Genomic DNA, 25,265 nt, shown 5'->3' on the forward strand with positions numbered 1-25,265 from the left:
AGGGGAAATGATGGAGGTGGGTCTTGTATTAATCTGTTGCTTTCATTGGTTAATTAATAAAGAAACTGCCTAGGCCCATTTGATAGGCCAACCCTTAGGTGGGTGGAGTAAACAGAACAGAATGCTGGGAGAAAGAAGCTGAGTCAGGGAGTCGCCATGATTCTCCCACTCCAGACAGATGCAGGTTAAGATCTTTCCTGGTAAGCCAGTTCATGGTGCTACACAGAATATTAGAAATGGGTTAGATCAATATGTAAGAGCTAGCCAATAAGAGGCTGGAACTAATGGGCCAGGCAGTGTTCAAAAGAATACAGTTTGTGTGTCGCTAATTTGGGGCATAAGCTAGCCAGGCAGCCATGAGCCGGGCTGTGGGAAGAGGCCCACAGCTCCTACTACATACTTCAATATTAAAAGACTGAAAAAAAAACCCATTAAACTGTTTCAAGTCACCTTTTTAATTAAACACTCACAAGTTCATTTTAATAAGAATGAGGACAAAAAGACAAAGTAATTTCAGAAAACAATGCAGCTCTTTGCTCATAAATGAATTTCCTATCAATAACTGGAATCTCTAAAATCACTGGTAATTCTAACATACTTCTCTTACAAAGCTATTTCTTAGAAATGATGGCTGTTTAGAAAATAACAGTCTCACATTTCTAAAATCATATTCAGTTCTTGTCACTGTTATGTACTTAGTATAAAGTTAATGCTCACAATTCAATTCATTCAGGCAACAAAGCCTCCAGCAAGTTAATTTGCCATAAAGACAGGTTTCATAAAATTCTGTACAAATAAAGCATGACAACCCACAAAAAGCAGTTTTCCAAATCGGCCTGAAAAATGGAATCACTTCCAAAATCATTTGGACATCCAGTCTCCAAGAACTCATGTGGACTGTCATGTGGTAGATACACTCTCATCTGTAATACCACTAGCAGAAATGATCTGTAACCAATTGTAAGTGGCTACTAATTGCCCATGACAATAATGGAAAAAAACTGACTCAACCTTAGAAGAGTTAATTTAATCCAAGTATAAGTGCTAAAGTTATCTTTAAATCACAGGCTGGCTTTATTAGTCCTTTATTCTGGGGTTCTAGCTGAAAAATACAGGTCAAGGCATGAATAAGAAACTGGGATTACACTGACAACCTCAGTTGTGTTAACTGAATTCTCTGGGTTGAAGGACTGAAAAATACGGCTTGGAAAACACATGCAAAAAAAGTGTTTGGAGTCTAGTAATTTGTTCATTTAATAAAAGTAGGGCACAAGCTTGATAATGTGAGTTTGATCCCTGGAAGTAATGTAAAAAAACTGGATGTGGTAACATAAGTTTGCAACCCCAGTGCTCTTATGATGAAGAGGTGAATACAGGATATTCTGGTGGAAGTTCAAGAGCCCAGTAGCCTGGATCAAGCAGTAAAAACAAGATAGATAATCGATACTGCCTTAACAAGGTAGAAGGCCAGGACCAAACATAGGTTGTGCTTTTAGCACCATAAGCATTCTGTGGCCTTCTGTTCATACACATACAAAATAAAAAAAGAAATAAACAAAGCATAATGAATAAAATCTCTAATAAACACAAAACCTCTAGTGTGCATACCTAGAAATTATTGCTAATATGAAGTGTTCTTGAGGATAGGGATGTAGCTCAGTAGTGGGTTTATCACCTACAAGATCTTAGGCTTACTTCTAAGAAGCTGATGATGATGATGATGATGATGATGATGATGATGATGATGATAAGAAAGTTTGATATAGGAACTTAGCAACACACTGTTCCCAATCAAGAGAAGACTGTAAGAATGGGCACTTCCATATTTCCTTACAAACATAGCTTATGCAGTTTTGGAACAGCTAGAAAAAGTACTGACAGAGAAACAGAGCACAGTAATTCTCTCCAAGGGCTCTATTACATGTCCATGGCCTCATTTCTGTTAAGTCCCAGGCATCTGGGTCAGTATTTTCTCAAGCCTGAAAGAGGCTGATTAACTTTTGTATAGAGGCCATGTTTCTTATAACAGTCTTCATTCCTTTGCTGAACGGTTCCCCCCAGGGAAAACAGGCCTTACCTCCATGTTCCTGAGAGATACATCAGCAATTTCACTTAATGTCATCAAGTAAACTGACTAGATGGCAGCTGATTAAAATATTGAAGTCTGAATATGGGTGGGGTAGGTTAGCTTCCTGAAGTAATGTTATCTTAAGAAGCTAGTTATACAAAAACGCATAATTAAACTTCAATCTCTCTGTGTGTGTTTGTGTGGGAGTATTTTCTCCTAAAATCATCCTACTTCAAAAAATGAATCACTGAACTAAACATGGTCCACTGCTGACTGCAATGTTATTAATACTGCACCCGACTTTTTAATTTCAAGAATCCCACTTTTAAATCAACCATCCAGAATTCTCTCCAGTAAATCTATTATGCTTTCCAAATATTATAATATACAAAATGCATTAAAGGAGGCATATATAGAATCAGACATGCCTTACTCCCTAATTCCCAAAGGTTAAAAATAGAAAGCCTCTCATCTACGGGGACTGCTATTTCTTCTTTTAAGTATGCATTACAGTATTAGATAAAAATATCTACCTTGCTACCCCTTTAAATATATCCTTTCCCCTTCATCAGACCACCTACTGTTGTTACTTTCTTACTATTTACTCCCCCAGCATTGCCACCCGTCCTCTGTCTTTACTGGTCACCGAACCTCTTTCAGGAGATCATGTAAAGCATGATCTTTCTGTTTTAAATGCTTTCTTAGTTCAACTTCCATGGTTTATATTCTCAAGAATCCTGCTGTGTTTCTTGGGCTCCTTTTTTTTTTTTTTTTTTTTTGTTCTACCTGAAAGAGCCTTACTAAGACCTAGCTGCATTCTCTTATCTTTACATAATCAGTTCTTTAAAATACACCATCTCTAGAATAAAGTATTAATTCCTGGATTTTGTTTTGTTTTTGTTTTTTGAGACAGGGTTTCTCTGTAGCTTTGGTGCTTGTCCTAGAACTAGCTCTTGTAGACCAGACTGGTCTCGAACTCAGAGATCCACCTGCCTCTGCCTCCCAAATGCTGGGATTAACAGCATGTGCCACCACCGCCTGCCTAATTCCTGTAATTTTTACTATACCTTTTCCCTATACAAAATCCTGTAGATATCTCAAACACAGCAAATACAAAATTCAAATTGTAATCTTTGCTGATGCCAACTACCAATTTACACTTTTGACAGATTACTTTTCAAAGATGGCCTCAATAATAATTCTCTAACACTCTTGTATAATAAGACCTTACCATTTCCCAAGTGAAGAAAGGGAGATTCCTTCCCTTTGAATATAGGACAGTCTAGATGTGTTCTAGTCACTAGATCCAGCATAGCCCAGCTTTCTAGGAATGTCATCCTACATGTTAGACACCTAAGTGAAATTGACCCTACATCTCCAAATCTCAGGCATCTGAGTCACCTTCAGCCATCTGAACAGTTGCGGCTGAGGCTATAAGACACTGTAGAACAATAAGCAATAAGCCCTGTTTTCAGTGAAGTGGTAGTGTTTTTAAGGTAGCAAGTTTGAGGTGAACTGTTACACTATAGCAACTACAGTAATAGAAATATAGTGCCCGTTCCAGGAAAATCACAAACTGCTCCTGGATCCTCTGCCTTCCAGGAATTGGTTGTTTCATATCCATTTACAAAGGTAAGACAAACCATAGTTTTCCAAAACAAGACAAAGTAAGTGGGAGTCTACACACTAACTCTGTTTCCATCTTTTGTCTTTTAACTGATTCTATATATTGACTTTTCTCTCATATCATAGGAGTCAATTTATGAATTTATGTGTTTAATGTACAGCTGTGCTATACGCAAATGTCCTCAGTGTTTATTACCTTCTGACATGCCTTTATCTTTCATTTCATGAGGATTTTCATATTTTTCTCTCCTCTGTTAACTGTAAAGTTCATTAAAGACGCACACTGAATTTTTAGAATCTCTCTAGCTCCTAGTATATTGCCTTGTACAGGCACCATCAGGAAAGAACTCTGGGTTGAAAACTTTTCTACTTTAATATTTAACAAACATGAAAAATGTTCAAGGCTATGCAGTGTACCTCATGCATTGCTTTCTTCAAAGTTCTGAAAAAGCAAAGCTGGTTTACTTTAGGTACAAAAAAGGTTAGACTAAAACTTGGAAGTTAGGAACCTGAAGAAGAATTTCTGTCAATGGATATGATCAGTTTACAAGGTATAAATTATGATGCAATACTTCTGTGTGTGTTGTGATGGGGCAATTGTTACATACTGAATAATATTGAGTTATGATCCTATCATAAATGTGAAGTATCTCATTTCAAGCCTATATTTTAAGCATAGGGGATTCTGGGAGTCTGAGAAAAAAAATGAAGGAGGCAGCCTCTGTTCCTATGTTAACAAACCATTTCCCAGGGCAACCGAGCACTCAAATAAAGGCATAATTTAGAAAGGAAGGCTGTTACTAATATCCTTCAGCTGGGCAACTTTAGCTGGAACTCTTTTTGAGCACTCAGTGTACACTCAATTTTATTCTGCCCTGTGAGTTTCTAGTTATTGAACAGTCTAGTGTCGCCTCTTAAAACAAAAGAAATGAAACCAAAGCCATTTAATCACTTATAGATAATCCAATTACATAAAAACATAACTCCCATAATCTATAATCCTTTCTATTGTTCGCTCTGCTCAATATTTGAAGAACATACTTGGGATAATCCAAGCAACACATGCCACTCTTATAAATTATCACACAACCCTGACACCAATACTTTTCATTTGGGTACTATTCCTAATCATCATCTGGAAACATCCCTTCAGTGACTATATTTTATTTTATACGATGGGATAGCCTCTAGAAACTGGAACTGCACAACTCTGTTGTGTCATGTGGACCTAAACAAACCTCCCCTGCAAAATAATAACACAAATCAGCAGATGTCTCGAATGAAACCTACTTAGTCTCCTGTCTTAAAATTCATCCTTGAACACAGATCCTTTCTACAGTGGTTGTAGCAGCCATCTCCATCCTTAAACACAGATCTCTCCTGCAGTGGTTGTGGCAGCCACCTCTCCCTGCCTCTTTCAGAGAGTAGAAACACCATTCACTGGAATTTATAGAAATGTATTTGTAATGAAATTTTAGCTTGGTCTAACCATGCAAGAAGCTATTATCCATCCGTTATCTTTATGTGCATGATTAGGAATAATAGCTGATTTGTGAAGTTATCTATTACTGGAAATAATCAAGATTAATGAGCCCTGTGGCACTTGCTGAATGCCTCGAGAGATTTATTGCTCAGGCTGTGCATTTCTCTTGTTTTGTTGTTGGTGCTGTCAGGAGCTTTTTCTACAACTGCAAATGGAGACATGGATTAATTGTAGAAGAAGAAAAAAGCTCTTTCAATGTTATCAAGTATTTTAGCCTGTTCAATCACACCTTTCTCAACGACACTATTTTGTTTTATGTAATGATGTAATAGCTTACATCCCTAGATTTGCATTGAAAGTATGTGGCTCTCACCCTCAATGACACAAGTAGCAGATATAAATGATACTGTTCAGTTAAGAATCTTGTCTCAAGTAAAAAGAGTCTAAAAGCAAAGGGGAAACAAAAAGATCGCTAACACTGTCAATGCCACAGGAGTTAAAATCACCTTCTCAACCAGATCCTGCTTCTCCTCAATGGAACTGCCTTAGAGTTATAGGGCTGTACAAATGTCAGAGATTCTGGACTCAATTGAAAGAAACTTCAGGACTGTGTAGCTAAATGCTTTTAAATTTTAAATTTATTTTATATGTATAAGTGTTTTGTCTGTACCACATGTGTGTCTAGTGTCCATGGAAGCCAGAAGGTGATGGATCCCCTAGGATTGGAGTCACAGATGGTGATAAGCTGGCATGTGTGTGCTGGGGAGAGAACTGGGTCCTCTCCAGAGCAATCTTAACCATTGAGCCTTCTCTCCAGCTTTGCAACATGGTCATTTATAAATTCCAGCAAGTCATATACACTCTTTACATTTTATGGTTCAAATGTAAATTGAAGGAATCAACAGTACTAATAATCTAAAGTAGCTGGGATAGACTAAGCAATAATACATGTAAAATTGCTATGGCGACCTTTAGAAAAAGGAGGTACTACTGTTCTCCAATAACAATTTGCCAGTCAAGATATACTCAACAACCTCTTGTACTTTAAATTTTAAGTGTTCTGAGGCACTTTTTCAAATTTTTAAATCTATTTTTCTCAGTAGTCAAAGTTCCTATACTAAGGATGGCCATTAAATAGAAATAGAGATTTGGCTGCTAGACTCAAGTGAGCCATGAAGTAACAACATGATGTTGGTCAAGGCATTTTATTCTTGGTTCAGTTTTCCTTTCTATAAAGAATTGGAAACTAACTTTAATGCCTTAAGTGATAACATTACATAAAATATTAGATTATACTTAACTCTTTTTAATTAAATTTGAGGAAAGGAGTATCCTTGTAATATAAAATCAAAGCAATTTACTCAAAATTCTGAGTTGTAAATAAAAAGGAAGTTAGATTTGAATATGCAGAAGATTACTGCATTATCTACTAGCAACTAGAATGAGGGCACAGGGTGCTTACTTGTAGAAAAATTTCAGAAACCAAACCCTTTACAAAATGCAATAATAGCAGAATATCCCAACAGGATTCTCCTAATGTGCTAGAGTAAATGATATTAACAGGACCATCGGGTTCACTTAAAAGCATGTAGTGTACTGATGACCTTAGTGTTTGATAACAGGCCTTTGTGTTGGTGAAGAGGTCTGTTAATCTCTAGATTATAATTACCCACTCTCTTGTTAGAATTTAGAATGAAAAAAAAAATGAAAAAAAAATTAAAAAAAAAAGAATTTAGAATGAACTGTTTTCTAAATTTTCTGTTCCCCTTTCCACAGATTTGTTCTAATTATCAATAGGATCTGAGATTTCTCCACCAATGGAAAAATAGCTATATTTAAGTAATTGTTTAAGATGTAATTTTATTTTCCATACAAAAAGCAGACTATGTGAATTCAAGTGTATGATTTCATAATTTCTCTCTCGCAAATCCTATCCATGATTTTGTCCACTTTTAAAGTCAAAGTCAAATTTCAAGTCACTGCAAGTTTTGCAAGTGACAGTCATCTTTATGGCAGTGCTCCAAAATTTTTTCTAATTTCTAATGAAGTATATTATATAGACTTATAAGTATATATTTTTTCAGTGAACCCTAGAGGAATCCAAATAAGAACAAAGGCATCACTAATCCAAGTTAGCTAAACATATAGCAAAAAACTATTATATGCTTGTGTATTCCCTGTCTCTCCAACAAGAACTAAGCAGAAAAATGATCTTTTAATTAGTATTTTTTTCCACCACCATATTTGGCACATACCATCACAGAACTTGTTATTAAATATGTTTTGGAATTACTTTTACCTTTTGTATTATAGCCAACTAGCAAACAAGACAACAGATTCTTTTGGAGTTCTCTGTCTTCTGGAGGCTGAAAAAAAACTATTTAACTGACAGTTTCTCTTTTACCAAATTCAACCTCAAGCAGACCACTGACAACCAGCAAGGCTGGATCCTCATTATAGGCTGGTAACTGCTTGGAATACCATGAGGTTCACACCCCTGGTTCCAGGGAATGACATATAGCAAGTTGTTCATAGTTCAGTAGATTAGCAATGGGAAGCATGAGTGAAAATGTGTTGGTTATATGAAATCCTCTCTTTTAGAGCTCTCTGCATGTACTCTCTGATTTATCCCTGTCACTAAAAGAAGAAGAAATAATCTGTCCTTTTTGAAAATGAAGAATACAAGGTAAATAGATTTTCCCAAATAAATGGTAGAAGCAAGATTTCAATTCAAGCTGTCCGAACTCCACAACTCTTGATTTTAACCGCTAACCTCTCTGCTACATGGGTCAGGGAATAATTATATTCCTCTCCATTTCAGTGAAAGGGGTGAGAGAGGAGGGATGGGCGATAGGTTCAGAGAGAAGACATGGTAGCACTTAATACTTTACCTAAAGCCCAAGGGCTTCCAATTATTCCCAGTCTAGTTATACACCTGGTGACCATGCTGATTACAGAAAGCTCTACATAACACAGCCAACAAACTAAACTTAAAGCCAGTCTTCACTATTTTCTCCCACTAAATTCAATTAGCTATCTTTAAGAAGCCATTCTTAGATAAGCATTCACAGTGAAATACCTATTGTTTCCCATGATAAGCAACTGAGCAGATGGAAAAGCTGCCCCTCCCGCAATTGGGCATCTGTCAAAACAATAATATCCTTTTATCAGTTTGTTATTTCCCCAACAGAAGTGTCAGCTGTCAATGTATTCCATAGTATGAACAGAGGGTCTCACTGCCAGTCAAAAGAAATAAAAATCACAGCCCAATGAAACATTTAATGGACATTAGGACTTTAGTCCAAAGTAAAGATTGGTTCAGCAAAGGCTGCCAACTATGAATAAGAGAAGCTAGTTTACCATGTAAGCTTTAAATTAAGTACTCAGATGGCATTCCCTCTATAATGAACAATCACAAAGGCACTCCCATTTCTGTTTTGGTACCATACAGAAAGTATGTTCTTAAACAATGAGTGTTAGATATAGATGAAGGAAGTGGCTAATACATACAGGAACGTTCATATCTATTACCAGCTTTGGACGAAATTGAGTGGTTCTCAACCTGTGAGTCACAACCCCTTTGGGGTTCAACAACCTTTTCACATGGGTCACCTAAGACCATCAGAAAACACAGATATTTACAATTCATAACGTATACATAATTAAAGTTATAAAGTAGAAACGAAAATAATTTCATGGTTGGGGTCATCAAAACATGAGGAACTATATTAAAGAGTCCTACAATTAGGAAGGTTGAGACCCCTCCCTGCTCTAGAGCTACGAAACTGAGAATTCTAAAAATGAATCAGGCAGTGAACTGAGAACAGGGAGGGCATACGAAGAGACTCCCTTGCAGAACCTGGAGTTGAGTTATTCTTTATGAACATCTGTAAGTTAGGTAGATTTATCTCAGTGAAAGCAGTAAATTCATCCCCTTTTGTCATCATTTTCTATAAGTAAAGCATAAGTTCATCAAAAGTAAAGCCTGTGGAATCCAAGGAACTAAAAATTGTGGGAACTCATTTCCCATAGTAATATATTCCCCTACAAACTTCCTTAGGGTAATATAAGGAATGGGAACTACACAGAAACTAGAATTGGGAAAGAAATTAATAGAAAACATTGATACCGATGCATTTTAAATGCTTTGAAATTTATGTATCTATTAGACTATGAAACTGTCCTCAAAGAAAAGAATTCAGAACTTAAACTGATAAGATAGAAACTATAAGAATATGAAATTACCTTGACCAGGCAGAACATAATATATTCCAGTCTATGTAATGGGTCACTTCTCAATTCTCATTTATTTTCATTCCCTGTGGTAAGCTTTTCTCAAGGATTACTCTGGGCTTCAGAACTACTCAAATGCTTTTATAGATAGTACCATCTGTCTCCTGACATAGCAATTTGAAGTCAGACTGTGGAGTTTGTCCTACAAATTTTCTTCCACTTATATAACAGTTCCTCAAGCTATGGAACTAGAGTTCATAAAAGTAAAATTAATTTTATGTTCATGTGTATCGTATGGGTATGGTTATGACTGAATTGCCCAAAGTTTATTTGTTAAGAGGTTCATGCCTGTATTTCAATATATCTTACAGAGCACTGGAATATCTAACAATAAACAACTAACTCTGAAACTAATTACTTTCTAGTTCTAGCTTCACATTTCATTGAAAAGACTAATAGGTCCTTTTATGAGGCTCAGAAGACTTGCATTGTTTCCAAGACAGAAGAACACTGAAGTTATAAAAGCCTTATGGTACCTTACAATGGACTACACAGAATTGATTTACTTGGAATTATTTAGGATTTTCCCCAGTGTAGTGCTTACTTTATCCTATCTGAGCATGGCTTAAAATTTTTTGAAAGAAAAAACAACTGGAAATAGTACTTGAATCAAAACTTATGCATCAGTGAGCAATCTTTTGCAGGAATATATTCTGATGCTGGCACACATTTCCCCAGTTCTTATCTAGCTGTTCTTGGAGACTATTTTGTACATTCAAACTCTAACACTTACAACGATAACTCCAAGGCATTGTGTGAACTACAACCACCAAAGATATGTTAACTACTTGGGTTAATTATTTTTAAAACTGCATAGGGTGGGGAAACTTACCATTTTATAGGTAAGAGATTTAGACTCACAAAAATGAAAAGTGATTTGCCTAAGGTTACTGAGCAGTAAACAGCAGAGAAAGAATTCAATGCTAGGATCTCATCTGCAAGTCCAATACTTCTTTCACAGTCTCTAGTTTACCTGTCTTTTAAAAAGCTGTATGCTACAACTCTAGGTTAGATATGGCAGGCGGGTTTTCCTATATTCAAGTTCCTATAGGCCTGAAATTTTACTATTGAATATCAATATCTTTATTTTTAAAGCTAAAAACAGCAGATTTAAGTTTTCTTCATATTTTAGGGCTAAAAACAGTCAATTTATAGATCCAAGTTACACTTCTTTTCTATAAATTTTTGCTTAATGAATCCGTATCATTTCAGTATATACCAAGAGGTTATAACTTAAGCAGCTATGAACAGCGTTCATGTGTGTGGGGATAGGTGGTAGCAGCTGGAGGCGGGGGCTGTGGGTGTACTCATGTGTGGAAGTTAAATTTGACATTCTGATATTTTCCTCAACTGCTTCTCCACTGGATATTTTCCTTTTTGAGAAGGGATCTCTCCCTGAGCCTCTATATCACCATTTCCACCATACTAGCTGGCCAGGAACGCTGGAATCCACTTGGTTTTGCCTTCTATTTCTGGGGTTTACAGATATGTGCCTACATGCCTGGCTTCTACATGGACACTGGAAATCTGAACTCAAATTCTTAGGGTTGTTCATGTTGAGTACTTTACCTACTGTGTCATTTCTCCAACTCCACTGTTCTTTCAAAAGTGGACGTCAGTTGCTATATGTATGCTCCTTTAGATGACTTGTTATCATTCAGTACTCCATTTAATTTTGGGTTATAAAGCATATTTATAAGGCCCTTATCTTAAAACATGTCCAAACGTTGACAAATATCTCTGGGTCTGGCTCTACCACAGAAGCTAAAGTGAACAGTACACAGGAAGAGCCCCGGGCCACATCTATCAAGCTCTTGCTGTATAATGTAGTGAGCACATGTCTCTGAAATACTAATACAGCCTTAAGCATCTGGCTTTTCTTGTTACTATTCAAAAAATTCTGTTCCTTTTTGCTAATTGTTAGCTTTAGGCACCTAAGCATTACATAGCATTTTTAAAGCAAAGACCCTCCACCCCACCTGACTACCTTTTTATATCTACTATCTACACTTTATTCTATTAAATATGCAACCCAATTTCTCCTTTTTAATTCAAGAAACTTCAAATAAACTAACTTTTAAAATAATTAGCTTTCTTACACTAATTTTGTTAATTTATCTTTTTGAAAAAAAGGATTTCAACCAAAACAAGAAAGCCAGACAAATGGCAGTTGCATCTAATTCTAGAACTCAAGGAAGGCAGGGAGATTATGCTTTCTGAGCCTAGCATGGGCTATATAGTGAGACTGTACCAGAAAAATAAGCCAAAGAAACTAAGAAGAAGAAATTACTTATTTTGATCACTTTGACACATTATGTTGTAGTAAATTAAAGACTCCAATTGAGACTTTGCCCTAATAGTTTTACCTGGTCTAGGAAGTCTGAGATCACCATTTCACAGTATCTGTCTGTTTGATAACTTTTATGAGTCTCTCTTCATTTCCCAAACTGATGCAGATGCTCCTCCTCACTTCATTCTTGCTATCCCACAAACCTTACTACTAAGACAAGTCTCCGGTGGGTGACAAAGAGAACTAAGGTAAACAAAAGATACATTCAATTTTGAGACACTGAACATCTCAGTCAATATTAGGTTTCAGCATGACTTTTTTTCTTATTCAAAGTACAACAGCTTTCCTTGGAGTTTTTAAAAATAGTTCTTTACAAAAGAATAGAACACTCTCAGGAAAATGCTTTAAGGAACAAATTGCCACCTCTCACAAGCTTTCCTTACTGCTCATCATCCAGCCACACTCTCCAAACCCTCCTACATGATAGGCTACCCGGAGACAGAGTTTCTCCGTGTAATGGTCCTGGCTGTCCTGGAACTCACTCTCTAGACTAGTCTGGCCTCAAACTCAAGAGATCCACCTGCCTCTATCTCCCTAGCGCTGGGATTATAAGCATACGCCACCATGGCTCAGCCGGCTACACCAGCATGTCTGTCAAAAACCTAGTCTTCAAGTTGAAAAGCCCCTGTGAAAGCCATTTCTCTACTTAAGACTGTGCCACTATTGCCACGAGAAGATCATGAGGAAAAGAGGAGCCTGACTCTTTTGGGTATGAATTGCAGCTCTAACTCCTCTAACATGGCTGATCTCTGAAAGGAAATGATCCTTTTTTAAATAGTTAATCACTCTCAAATGTAATAACAAACCAAACTCACAGGATTATTGTGAACAGGAAACTTGACGCAACTTTGGTTGGGTGCCTGGTCTAATACAACCTCAGTATCTTCGATTTGATTATCAAAACTGATGCCTTCTATATCTTGTCATAAAAGGTAAGTCAGAATTCAAGGAGACTCTTGGATTTGATTATTCAAAAATATGATCATTCAAGTAGCCTTATATGTAACACTGATTTAAATTAAAGATTAACATAAAATAATTAAAAACAAAAATAAATATGAAAATGGACAGGCTTACTATTAACATTTGATCATTTAATATTATTATCTTCCTTTAAACAGCCAAATTTCTCCAAAATAAACAAAAATAAATAAATATCTTGACTCGACTGCCTTGGATTTGGAATCTTATTACTTTACTGAACTATTTTTACAAGTATCAAATATCTTCATGTTGCTCAATTCAAGAAGAACGTTACTTGAACTCTCCCTTTATTTACTACTGACTTCCTTCACTTAGCATTTTCCGTGAGCTCAGCTACGTTCCTGCTCCTCTTTCTCTACCTCTTTCTGGTGGCCAGGTCACCAGGCGCTTGGTCTTCTCTCATTTTACATGCTCATGGGCATATTTCATATTGTTAATGATCTTAATAAATTAAAATTTCCAACCATACTAAATTCATACATGTGAATAATAAACATACATGTCCAGTTCAAAACTCTCATGAGATTCTCTCCCTCATGTACAGGTGCCTACCTTAATACCATTTTACATATCTCAAAACTCACCTCAAAGGATCTTATCTCTGCTTAGAATTATTAGGTTTTTCCTGTTCTTATAACCCTCCAAAGACTGGGCTAGAGCCCAGTGTGGATGTTGCTGCATTTCAGCTATTCAAGCCTTCATTGCGTTCCTCTAGCGAGTCACTCTACCTCAGGGCTTTTCATTTGTTGTTTTCTCTACACTATCTACTCCCATAGTTCTGCCTCTTGAATTCTTAGTATAGCAGAGACTAAAAAGAATCACTATCACCACTATCTAGGTCACTCTTTCCTTCCTTCCTTCCTTCCTTCCTTCCTTCCTTCCTTCCTTCCTTCCTTCCTCCTTCTTCCTTTCTTCCCTTCTTTCCTTCATTTACTTGTAATACCATATTGTAAAGTTCTGGGGACCAATGTCAAGGCCCCAAATATAGTACACAGACCTCTTGATGAAGTATATTGCCAGCCCTACACTGTCTTCTGAATCATAATTAACTGAAAGGCATATTTATCACTTTCTTTCTCTTTATTATCATGTGGGAAAAGTCATGTTTTTACTGATTTCTAAGTATGTTTTATTAAATATTTTCCTTAATTTATATAAACTATGGTGACTTTAGATTTTTCCATCATACCTTTCTGAAAGACGTTGTAAAACTGTGAATAACGCAGTAAAGAAAATTCAAAATAGAGCAATGAAGTATTACTCCATAATTGTATCATCCTTCTGACAAGTCCATCATTCTGGTTTTTTTATTCTTGATTTTTTTCTAATGTGCTTGGAATAGTTAATAAGCAAAGATGTACTAAGTCCTCAGGAATGTTCCAGAACACAGGACAGATAATCACTAAGATGCCACAATTCATCTTAGCTTTGAAAAGGGGTCCAATGGCACCATTTGGTAATGATAAGGCATCATAAGTTATTTTCTGCATGAAATAAATTCTTTTCCCTTTTAAGATTCTACAGGACGATAAAAAGTATGAAATATAATAGATGTCTCAACAACAATAAGAAAACCTCCAACGCAAATGCATGGTCCAAAGGCTCCTGGTGGTGCAGTGAGGGCTCAGGGGGCTTCCCTATCAATAAGGCAGCACATTACTGCCATTATCTTGAAGGAGAGGTTTTTCAGGATTGCCCTAGGACGCTAGGATGAACTTGCCCATTATACAGTTTCATAATAATATTGTTTTCCCTTTCACGGCGCTAAGCACAGCTGTACTTTAGCATTTACTAGTCTTGTTAGTAAGAAATCAACGTTCATTTTCACAAAAATAAGGACTGTGAGGCAGGGACTGTGACTTTCATTTCCAGCAAATTTCAGTATCTGGAGTCAAGCACGGCACATACTGTAAATTTTCACCATGGACCTTAGGGAAATGAATCCAAATTTACTGCTTCATCCAGTCACTACAGACAAACATTGTACAAACAGACACGCTACTGAACCATCATTTTTCCTGTAAGGTTATATATTTTCATCCTTCTACTTTATTCCCCATTGTGTGATCCTTGACAATTGTAGAGAACATATTTACTAAGTACCTACTGGGTTGAGGTAGTTTCTACTTTAATTCTCAAAATCTTACAAAGTGCATACTTATTACTAGTTTTATTTTACAGGTGGGAAGCTGAGATTTAGAAGGTTAAATAACTTGTTTGAGGACAGAGAATCAATAAGTAAATATAAAAAGATTTAAATTCAGACCTGATCTGACTCTCCCCAGTGTTCCACTGATAGGCACCAGAATGCTCTACTTCTGTTAACAACTATCCAGAATGATCCAGGAGTTTCTTGGTTAGGAAACAGTGGGTACAAAATGGCACTATCAAAAGAGTGATGATTCAATTTATATCAATATTTTATTTGGTTTATCTGCATGAATTATTTGTTTTTGTTTTTTCTTAAAATCTGTACTTTCCTTGCCTTATTGTGAAATCTCATTTAAGAGTGGAATATTTGTCATTCAAGTTCTGTCAGGCATTTCCATTTCCATTGGAAAATAGAAAGTTGGCTCCATTATAATAGGTATGCCATAGATACAACATATTTGCAAATATCTCATCTTTATTAAGTTGTCAAATGAGATGGGAGTAAACAGTAGGTGACAACTAGTGTTCAACAGGCTGACCTCCCAGATGAGTGATTCTCTGATGGGGAACCCCACGTGGTACCATCACTGGCTATAGATAACTGTTTGTCTGTCTCGAATTTCTCTCATGAGACACTTCATTTCTTCCCTCAGAATGGCTTTGGGTGCTTTCCTACTGCTTGTGTGTTTATTTTGTAAAAATATCCCATCTACTGAGCACACATGTATCTGTGGATGGTCAGGAAGATGATTTCTCATTAACTGTATAATTATGATATATAGAAAATATACTAGGACATGCTTAATAACTAGACCTATTGTTCCACAAGGCTGTAAGACACTTAAAATCAGCTTTATTCCTTTTACTCAGACTAACACAAAAATAACAATTTCTCCTCAGTCCAAGGCAAACTGCACAAAATTAGCTCATTTTTACCTCAGAGCAAGTTCAAACTACACTAAAGGTTTTTGTAAATGGATCCTAAGTTTAAAACTTTACAAGGTCAGAGTTACAGGTGTCTAACCAAGGTTATTTAAACAAAGCAACCTAAAAAATTATGCCAATTCTTTGCTTATCAAGCCTAGTTGATAAAAGACCTAAGCCTCAAAGCTTATCTCACTGGGCACTGTGCCCATGCCCTCTGGTCACAATCTTATTACAGAAACCTTGAAACTTTGTATTAAAAAAAATGTATTTAAGCCAGGTGAACAGAGAAGCAGAGAGAACTGAAACAAAGGAGGACTGGAAGAGTTAGAATTAGAGCCAGCAGAAGAATAAAGAACATGACTCGAACAGCATGTATGTCAATTCATCCCCTCAGACTAGAAACTCTCTTAAGTTTCCTTCACTTACTGTAGCATCTAACCTGAACCCTTGGAGATAGTTTTGTGAGCTAGACTCACAAGCTATTGATATAAAATTCAGTAAGAAAGCCCCCCATCAGGGACTCAGTTCTTATACACTTCAAAACATGTTTGTACTTCATATAAAACTGCCTGCTTCCATACAACACAAAGACATCAAAGAAGCTATTTTTTAATCTTTCTCCTGTGCACACATCTTAGCTATAATGGCTTCCTACTTGGAACTTATTTCACCTCATAGATTTCTATTAAAGACTTTGCATCCCCCTTTCAAAATGTAACAGCAAAGTCATGAGGTGACATCAATAGTCATAAAAATTTGGAGTGGCATTAAATATAACTTGATGTTGGAAGAAATTGAGAGAGAACCAAAAGTAACAAATTCAATCCCTCTACCTAATTTCTACTTTTAGGCAGAAGCATTTATCATACCACATGACAATTATTGCAGAGCCAAGAAAAGTGTTATCTTGGTTGTTTTGCTTCAACCCAACAATAGCTATACCAATCAGTAAGGAAGGAGATGATCCAACATGAGCACATGCAGGCACATGTAAAACAACCAATCCAGCATCTCCACCCCAAACCCATACTTTCTGGAAGAGAGAAAATTATGTTATAATTTGGTCATACTTTGGCAATGTCTCTCACTAAACTAACTCAAGTAGCAGCTAACCCTGCTTCCTTCTCCATCCCCAATGATCAACACATAAACACACACACACGAAAGGGTGGATGGATGGAGGGAATGGTGGAGGGAGGGAAGGAGTGGGATGAAGATAGGGAGGGAGCCAGAGCCATAAAGTCCTGCATGTACTTCCAGCTCAATTTGTAATTTCTGTCTATCATTCAGGCATGGGAATTGGTGCTTGGCATTCCATAAAAGATACAATTTAAGGCAAAAAAATCTGATAAACATCAAGACATATGTGTGATCATATCACTTGCTTTTCTACTCAATCACTTTCAAAGGCTTTCCATGCACTGATAAAATCAAATTTCTGCAATGCCCTAGGTAGTCTGGATACTACTGTGCCCATGTTTCCCTATCTTCTGCCCATCCAGACAGTTCCACAACTACCACAGCTGCTCTCAGGCTCTTGTGTCAGCATTCCTGTGTCACAGAGCATTTTCCCTGGATGTACCTTCTGCATGGACTGTCCTGATATTACCACATGGTACACCTTTTACGCCTTTGGTTTTTTCATGTATCCCCTTTCACATAAAACCTATACTGATGTATTTAACCACTTCCTCATTCAATTCCCTGACCCTGCTCTAACTTCTCTAGTGCATGTACTTTTTAACACAGTTGTTGCATTATCAGTTTTCTGTTTCTCCTATCAGACTATATATTCCATAAAGCTAGGACAAATTGTCCCTTTTGATCCCTGATAGTCTATAAACACTTGTTGAATGAAGTCTGAACTTCATTTTAGATTTAAGTTTTCCCTTGCTGGTTCTAAAAGTAAAACCATATCTTGCCATTTTGTCATTTTGACACCAACACATCAAAAACCACTAAATGATCCAGAAACTCCTCTAGGCAACAAATTGGATTATTCACTGGATAGTAATTGTTTTATGTATTTATTTCTGTCAATCTCTTTTTCCCCCCAAAGAATCTGAGGTTCTTCTAGTATTAAGGTTATCCCAAACTCCCAAGATAAATTAACCAATTCTCTAAAGAAGAAATTCTTTGACAAAAATGTGAAACTCCAAAAGATTATATATGTAATATAAAATGTATATTTATAATTTATATATATAAAATTTTAAATATAAAAATTGCTTAATCACCAAATTCTTTTGATAACAAGGAATTCTGTAACAATAAAGGCATAGAGTGAAGGATTACCAGGTCTAATCTAGATGACTAATTACACATATAACTTGGGAAAGAACTATTTTTGAAATAGAGACCAGCTCCATAAAGCTCTGCAATCTTTTTCTGCCTGGTCTAATTTTAGATGATTTCCTGACCACTGAAGAGTTTGTGCTAAGCCAGGCTTCCCCAGCTCGGCAATAGATTTCTCTCTCTGGCTGCAAGTCACATTATCTCATGAATGAACTGTTATTTAGGTCAGTAAAGAGGCTCTGGCCTAATTGAATGTGCATTTATCCCTGATGTTCATGCTCTATATATCAAGATTTTTATAGTTATCGAGAGTGGAGAGACTGTTATCAGTATGCAGAAGAGACTATGATGATTAGGATACACTTGAAGCTGAACAGTTCAAAATACCAGAATAATTTCAAATATTTAATTTTCTCAAATTACGTCTTTATTTATTTTGTGTTGGAAGAGTGCTCATACAGCAGTCAGAGAACAATTTGAAGAATTGGGCTCTGTCCTTCTACTTTGTGGATCCCAGAAATAAAACTCAGGATGTCAGGTTTGACAGCAAGTGCCTTTTCCTGCTAAGTCATCTTATCACTCTAAATCTTTCAAACTTGAATGATACTTTTTGAAATCTCATTTTTCAAAAAAGGCATGCTATCTGGCTTTAACTTTGGAGCCTGGAGTTCTACAGTGACAAAAGCAATCAAGTGTTTCTTTATATTTTCATTCAATTATTGTGTGAGTATGCTTGTGTGTGTGTGTATGTGTGTGTTCATGCACACTCATGAAGTTGTTCTCAGAAGGCCTAAACAGGGGATCAAGAACCCTGGAGTTGGATTTATAGCTGGTTATAAGTCCCTTGATGTGGGTGGTGGGAACCAAAGTCAGATCCTCTGAAAAGACTGTGAATATTGTTGACTACTGAGCCCCAGCCCATTCCTATCTCAGGCAAACAAAATATAATTCACTGACTAAATGACTATCCCATACTCATTACGAGGGGAATGATGGTGGGACTGACCTTGGTAAATAGTGATTCGATCCAAATAAAGAATGTGGTTGAGAAGAAACAAGATCCAAAAGTCTAAAAGAAAAAAAAGGTGAGGCCCTGTGAGCTGATTAGAAAACTCAGCGTGTACCCACAAATTACCTTAAATATGCTAAAAATGAGATGATTCTATTAGTGGTACATTTATATTTAAAGAAAACTAAAATATGTTTCACCAACAACAAGAAATATAAACTATAGGATGATATCCTGATGAGTCTTTTCCAGAGGAGCTGGCAGTCAGGCCTGACGTATATGGCAGACATGCAAGTTATTTTCTGAACAAACTTATGAATGATTAGCATTTGCTGTGCTATTGAGTGACTACAAGTCCACTAGCGAGCACAGCTCTGAGGGTGCTATGGAACATGAGATTGTTTATACGGAGTATAGAAAGTACATATATTTTCTACCTCTTCCTGCCTAAGGTAAAACAAAGCAAAGATATTAAGGCTCCACTTTCAGAGACTATGAGTTAGCTAGTCAGAAAAGGATCCAAATATCAGGATTTTTAAAATACTACTTAGGTGAATGAAGTTCATGTATATACAAAAACAACCACTGATCTCTTGGTATAACAATGATTATTTGTTTTGTTTTAGACAAGGTCTCACTTCCTGGCTGACCTGAACTCAAAGTGACATTCCTGCCTCTGTCTCTATTTCACAGGTGCTGGGATTATAGGCATGTGTCTGGCCATACTGAATTTCTAAATATACAATACTCTGATGTGGGATTCTCATCTGTATGCTGTGAATATGTTTTAGTACTATTGATTAATAAAGGAGCTGTTTTGACCAATGGCAGGTGTGAAATCTGAACAGAAATGCACAGAGAGAGTAGGCAGAGTCAGACAGACGCCATGTAGCTGCCCAAAGAAGCAAGAGGTAACAAACCACAAGCCTTGTGGTAAAATATAAAATAATAGAAATGGCTTAAGATATAAGAGCTAGCTAGACATAATCCTGAGTCATTAGTCAAACAGTGTTGAAATTAATACAGTTTCTGTGTGATTATTTGGGTCTGGGTGACCAAGAAATGAATATGTAGTCTCTGTTTACAACACTCTTACCTACACTGATAAACCAGAAAAGTTTTCTTTTAATTTAAAGATATTTGCCATACTGGTGTGACATTCCAGAAAAGTCTGATATTTGAACTTAAAATATAAAAGCATATTCTAATTATGTTCTATTTACTATCAAATGAAGAAATAAACCTTATTTCTACGATGCTTTCATGTAAAATTTGTAGTCCCAAATTACTCTTAAGAGGAAAATTATATACATGATGTCTAACAGGCAGAGATGTTTGAAATAGAAATGGATAATTAAAATACTATGGCTTCAATAATGACTTTTAATGCTTCTATGCCTGTTTTAATAGGAAAATCACAAGTAGTATAGATGTTGTTTAACCATTTCAAATCAGTATCTTTCATTTAATGATTTCAAAGTAATTCACATATTTCAATTTGGGAACAAATATTTAACAGGCTTCCACCTCTTTACATGTAGCATGCATATTTTCTAAACATTGCTCCTCAAAAGCATCTTAGAGGATGACCATGAATTGTTAACAGTGGCAGCAGTTATAAAAAAACCATGGCACTGAAAGGCCAGAACATCAGCATTACTAGGACACTGCACCATAGAAGACATTTCCCATAACTAAAATACCCTTTTCTATAGTCAGCTACACTACAATGACAGAATCTTGCCCATGACTACCTCAGTCCTCAGGAAGTACACTCTATGGTAGCAGGGATTGAGTGATGTTTACTCAGTATCACTGGACAAATAAAATGCAAAGCATACGCCATGGTATCTCAGGCAGGAGAACAGAATAAAACTCTGCTGTCTGAGGACAAAGGGTTGTGTGGCAGTATGGGACAAACTGAGCTCTGCCTTCAAATGCCATGCTCTGCGCACAGCCCTCACACTCAGAAGTTGGTTCACAGCATTGAACTTTTTACATTTCTCTTTTCTTCCTCTTTCCTTTCTCTTCCTTCTTCCTCCAAATTTCAAAGCTGAACATTTTAGCTAAGCTTCTGTATTAAATGAGTACAAGAAAGAAAAGTATGGGCCAATTCAATGCTTTTAATTATCTGCCCTGTGACAGACCAGCAACTCAAGATTGAAACCTAAGCCAAATTTGATAAACTTTCATCATTTAAATTTTAAAGCACCATGCCCTCATTCAGGAACACTGTCAGAAGAGATGGAAACTTACATCTGAGATATCAGATAGTCAAAACTTGCTGAAAAGTTTGGAGAAGTAACAGCACTCTCCACTCTCCAGAAGCCCGAGGCTAAGCCTGCCTCTGACAGACAGAAAATCCTTGTATATTCCTTGCATCTTCTGTCTCCAGGGCACACTCTGGAGTGTGCAGCCACAAGCTGACTGCAGTTGCACAACTCCATTTTTGGGGGCTCCAGAGAAGGCTTTAAATCCTCCTGCATGATGGGGAACATTAACATCAGATATGCTTTCACCATCTCTCCTAATTTCTGCTTCAAGCCGGGTTTTCATTAAGAAGGGCTATGAGTCAAGCAAAAAATAACTTCCATTATGAGAAAAAAAAGCCCACTGTCTATTTTTACTTGCTTAGTAAATACTCTGCAAAATCTGCTTCCCAGCTTAACAAAATATCTCAAAGTTCCCATCATCCTTGTGAGGTAGGCCAAATTATTAGGTACATTGTAAAGATAAACACACTGAAGTTCTCTCCATTCCAAAACAAACATTTGATTTCATACAAATCAAGTGGAAAAATCAGGGATTAAGGAATAGAGTGCACACGTTTGCTGACTCACTGAAACAGCATCATCAAGTGACAGACACAAGTAGAGGATGGAAAAAGTGGTGCAATGTGAACAGGGATGTCTGTGTCCGAGTAATAGTTCTGTTTTCTAGCACAGAACACTGACAGTCTTAACTGCTTCTACAGTTTGTCTCATATCAAAAGAATAGTAAGCAATGTCACTCCCAAAGTGTGGTTAATGAAACATCGTACTTTATACTTTAATACAACATATCAAAGGAAAGCAAGTAAAGCCAACAGATGCACAATAGGATACAAATATAGTGTGACTCTTTAAAATGAATCTTTTTTTAACCAAGAAAAATATACATGGGCAGGTACAACTGAACATAATGTACCTGTAGGAAAACAACTTGTAGATACAACAGTACTTAAAATTTTATTCCATGGCTGAGATCAGGCTAAATGGTCTGTCATTTATTTATAATAAATAAAGAGTAAACTCTTTTACATCACATTTAAACACTGAACAATGGCTCCAGAAGAGAGGGTCTTAAATTAGAGTTTTGCATATTTTTTCCTTCTCATAACATATTCCTAATTGGTTAAGGCAATATTTCCATTATGTTTAGCCTCTTATTTCTTTTCAGACAATGTAAAGTTTAGGCAGGATAAAAATGGAGAAAACAAAAAAAAAAAAACTCATTTAATTTAGCAAATCTTTCTAAAGTACTTGGAAAGTAGTTTTGCTTGCTACATACAACTGTTCTTGGAATACTGCTAGTACATGTCAGAATCTTGTTGGATACAGCATCTTAGCATGCATTTTCCTGGTAACATGAGTTAAAGGAATGATTCTGGGGTTTGGAGAATAAAAGCTTTTAAAAATATTTTGTGAATCCTATAGTCCCAAATCATAATCTGACAATCACTATCACTATATTGCTTCCTCATATTTAAAAAATCTGCACTCAAAACCTTCATCAGGAAAAAAAGAAGTTACTTCTACGGCAATAGCTTTGAGAACACAATCAGTGTTTGTACTCATAAACGCCATGCATTCTCCATGGGTTAGCATTCATTCAAATAGCATACTCTCCCACAAAACACTGCAGGGGCTTCTCTGTGAGAGTTCTACAACAGTAGTTTATATTTTTATAATGCCATTAACTTTCCTTTTTCTCTTCTTTATATAGATTACTTTTTAAGGAATTGATAATTTCTCAAGGTGATTAGGACTGGTCATGATATTACTGTATCCTCAGGTGAATGTCATATTCCCACAAAAACAGGTTAGGAATTTGGGGTTAGAATTCTATGGTCTCACTGGCCTCCAACCCCTCTCTTATCCACCCTGCAAACTACAAAACCACACATTTCCCAGAGGCTTCCATGGAGCTCTTACACCTGAGCACACCTCCTTTGACCCGCTCCAGTTCATTAGCTATGGAGCTATTTCTCAAAACCTGGGCTGTGTCCCACTCACCCCACCAGGGGCTGTGCTGTATCTGCTTCTCTCAAGACAAAATGTTTTCATCCGGCAGGTGATCTTCTGACACACAGAGGGTAGATACCATACCCTACAGGCACTGCTCCTTACTAACCAGCTAGCACAGCCTCTTTGACGCCCAAACAACTTGGAATCCACCAGCAAGCAGGTGACTGGACTCCTCTGTGCACTAGTTCTCAACACCCCCCAGAAGCATCTGGTTAGGAGCTAGTTAGCTTTGCATCTGGTTACTATCTGGGCTTAGTACAGGATGTTCCTCTTGAAGGCACTTGCCTTACACTACATAAAACTTCCCTGGTTTACATTCATGAATTATTTCTAATGTGTATGTCCACTCAGACTCTGATTAGAAAACAATAATCATTCAGAATGGGTTGTTTCGAACACTTGCAGTTATCATCCTCTTTACCTCTTATGATGAGTGGTTAATTAAAATAAATCCCTCCAGCCTTGCATGCTTTAAAATGTGTGTGAGACTTCTAACAAGAAATGCATCTGCATTCTTTGTAATCCTTTCATTCTTAGCCTTTACCATCTCAGTTCTCTCCTTATACAGTCAAAGCCCTCCTTATCACATAAAGGTTCCTTAAAGATTCAGTAACACATTCATTTCTCTCCCACCTTTTGCATTACCAGTGCATATTATAGCACTTATGCTTTTAACTGAATCTTAAATTTACTTCTCTTTATTTGTCAACGTAGAAAGGCTTGGATAAGAAATCATTACCGACTGATGGATTACAAACTGCAGAACATGTAATTTGCTACAAATTCCCAACTATGCATTTTTAAAAAGGAAGATGTTATTTATAAAAATATAGCTATTTATTTATTTTGCATGAGAACATTTCATGTAGGTTATAGAATAACCCTATAAATAGCACAGAATATAAAAGGGCATCATCTAGATGCAGAATAAATTATTTGTATGATCATAAGTGCACACTAAAGATTTTTATAGGCTATGGGATATAGGGGCATGAGAAAACACACAGCCCAGCCCAGCATGTAATAGAAATTCAGACTCTCCAAAAAAGAAAAAAAGTATTTTCTATTTTCAATGGACAAACATGCTGTAGTCAATTCTACCTAAAATAAACAAAAACTCTAAATGCACTTCCTGGATTTAGGCCATTGTCACAAAATCACTACTCTACCATGTGGCTCCCCTGGCTGCTTTTAAAGCTTTGTTTTCCAATACAAAAGCAGATTTGAGCACTGCTTGTAGTGAGTGCTGTAGATGGGATTTAAATAATACAGCAATTGGGACTAAAAAGAAACCTTTAGAAATGGCTAGACAGGGGATACTACAGATAGGGAGAGGGAAAGGAAGCAAAACATGCACATCCAAGAGCTCTTAGCATGGGGGCAATATATTTGCACCAAGTTTACTAACTCTGCCATATCGTCTAGATGCCATCAAAACTTTGGGCCAGCAAAATAAAATTCTCTTTTCTTCTTCAGGTTTAATTTCACATAATATTAGGTTTAGATCATAAAAAGCATTCAAGTCAAGCTCATCTATTCTGCTTACCCACTCACAAGCACATGAAGTATTAGGGCACATGGATAGCCAAAAAAAAAAAAATTCTTTAAGAAGAAAATGCACTTCTTTTATCCTGGGATGTCTGTCAATATTAAAACTATATGTATGACATTGCACCAAACCAATATATTCTCTATCATTCTTCTCTGTTATTTCAATTCAGAAATTTTGGAGAAAGAAATATCATCATGTTCATAAAATCTGATTATGAAGATAACATAATGCAAAATAAAGG

General features: G+C 36.5%; 1 protein-coding gene across 21 annotated transcripts in view; it reads right to left on the reverse strand.

The window, feature by feature from the left end:
* The window catches only part of Celf2 (CUGBP Elav-like family member 2), an 826,738-nt gene that overhangs the window by 250,145 nt on the left and 551,328 nt on the right, over positions 1 to 25,265 (reverse strand). For 8 of the 21 annotated variants that reach the window (XM_057788197.1, XM_057788187.1, XM_057788198.1 and 5 more), the window contains one exon: positions 19,184 to 19,246. The exons of the other annotated variants lie outside the window; for them this stretch is intronic. Coding sequence is in view for 1 of the 8 variants with exons in the window: in XM_057788185.1 (XP_057644168.1) it covers positions 19,184 to 19,246 (63 nt within the window). In the remaining 7 variants the exon portion in view is untranslated. Of the gene's footprint in view, positions 1 to 19,183; positions 19,247 to 25,265 lie in introns of those variants that run through there. 21 annotated transcript variants of the gene reach the window in all.

The sequence above is a fragment of the Chionomys nivalis genome, chromosome 13 (genome assembly GCF_950005125.1).
Source record: "Chionomys nivalis chromosome 13, mChiNiv1.1, whole genome shotgun sequence".
Lineage (NCBI taxonomy): Eukaryota > Metazoa > Chordata > Mammalia > Rodentia > Cricetidae > Chionomys > Chionomys nivalis.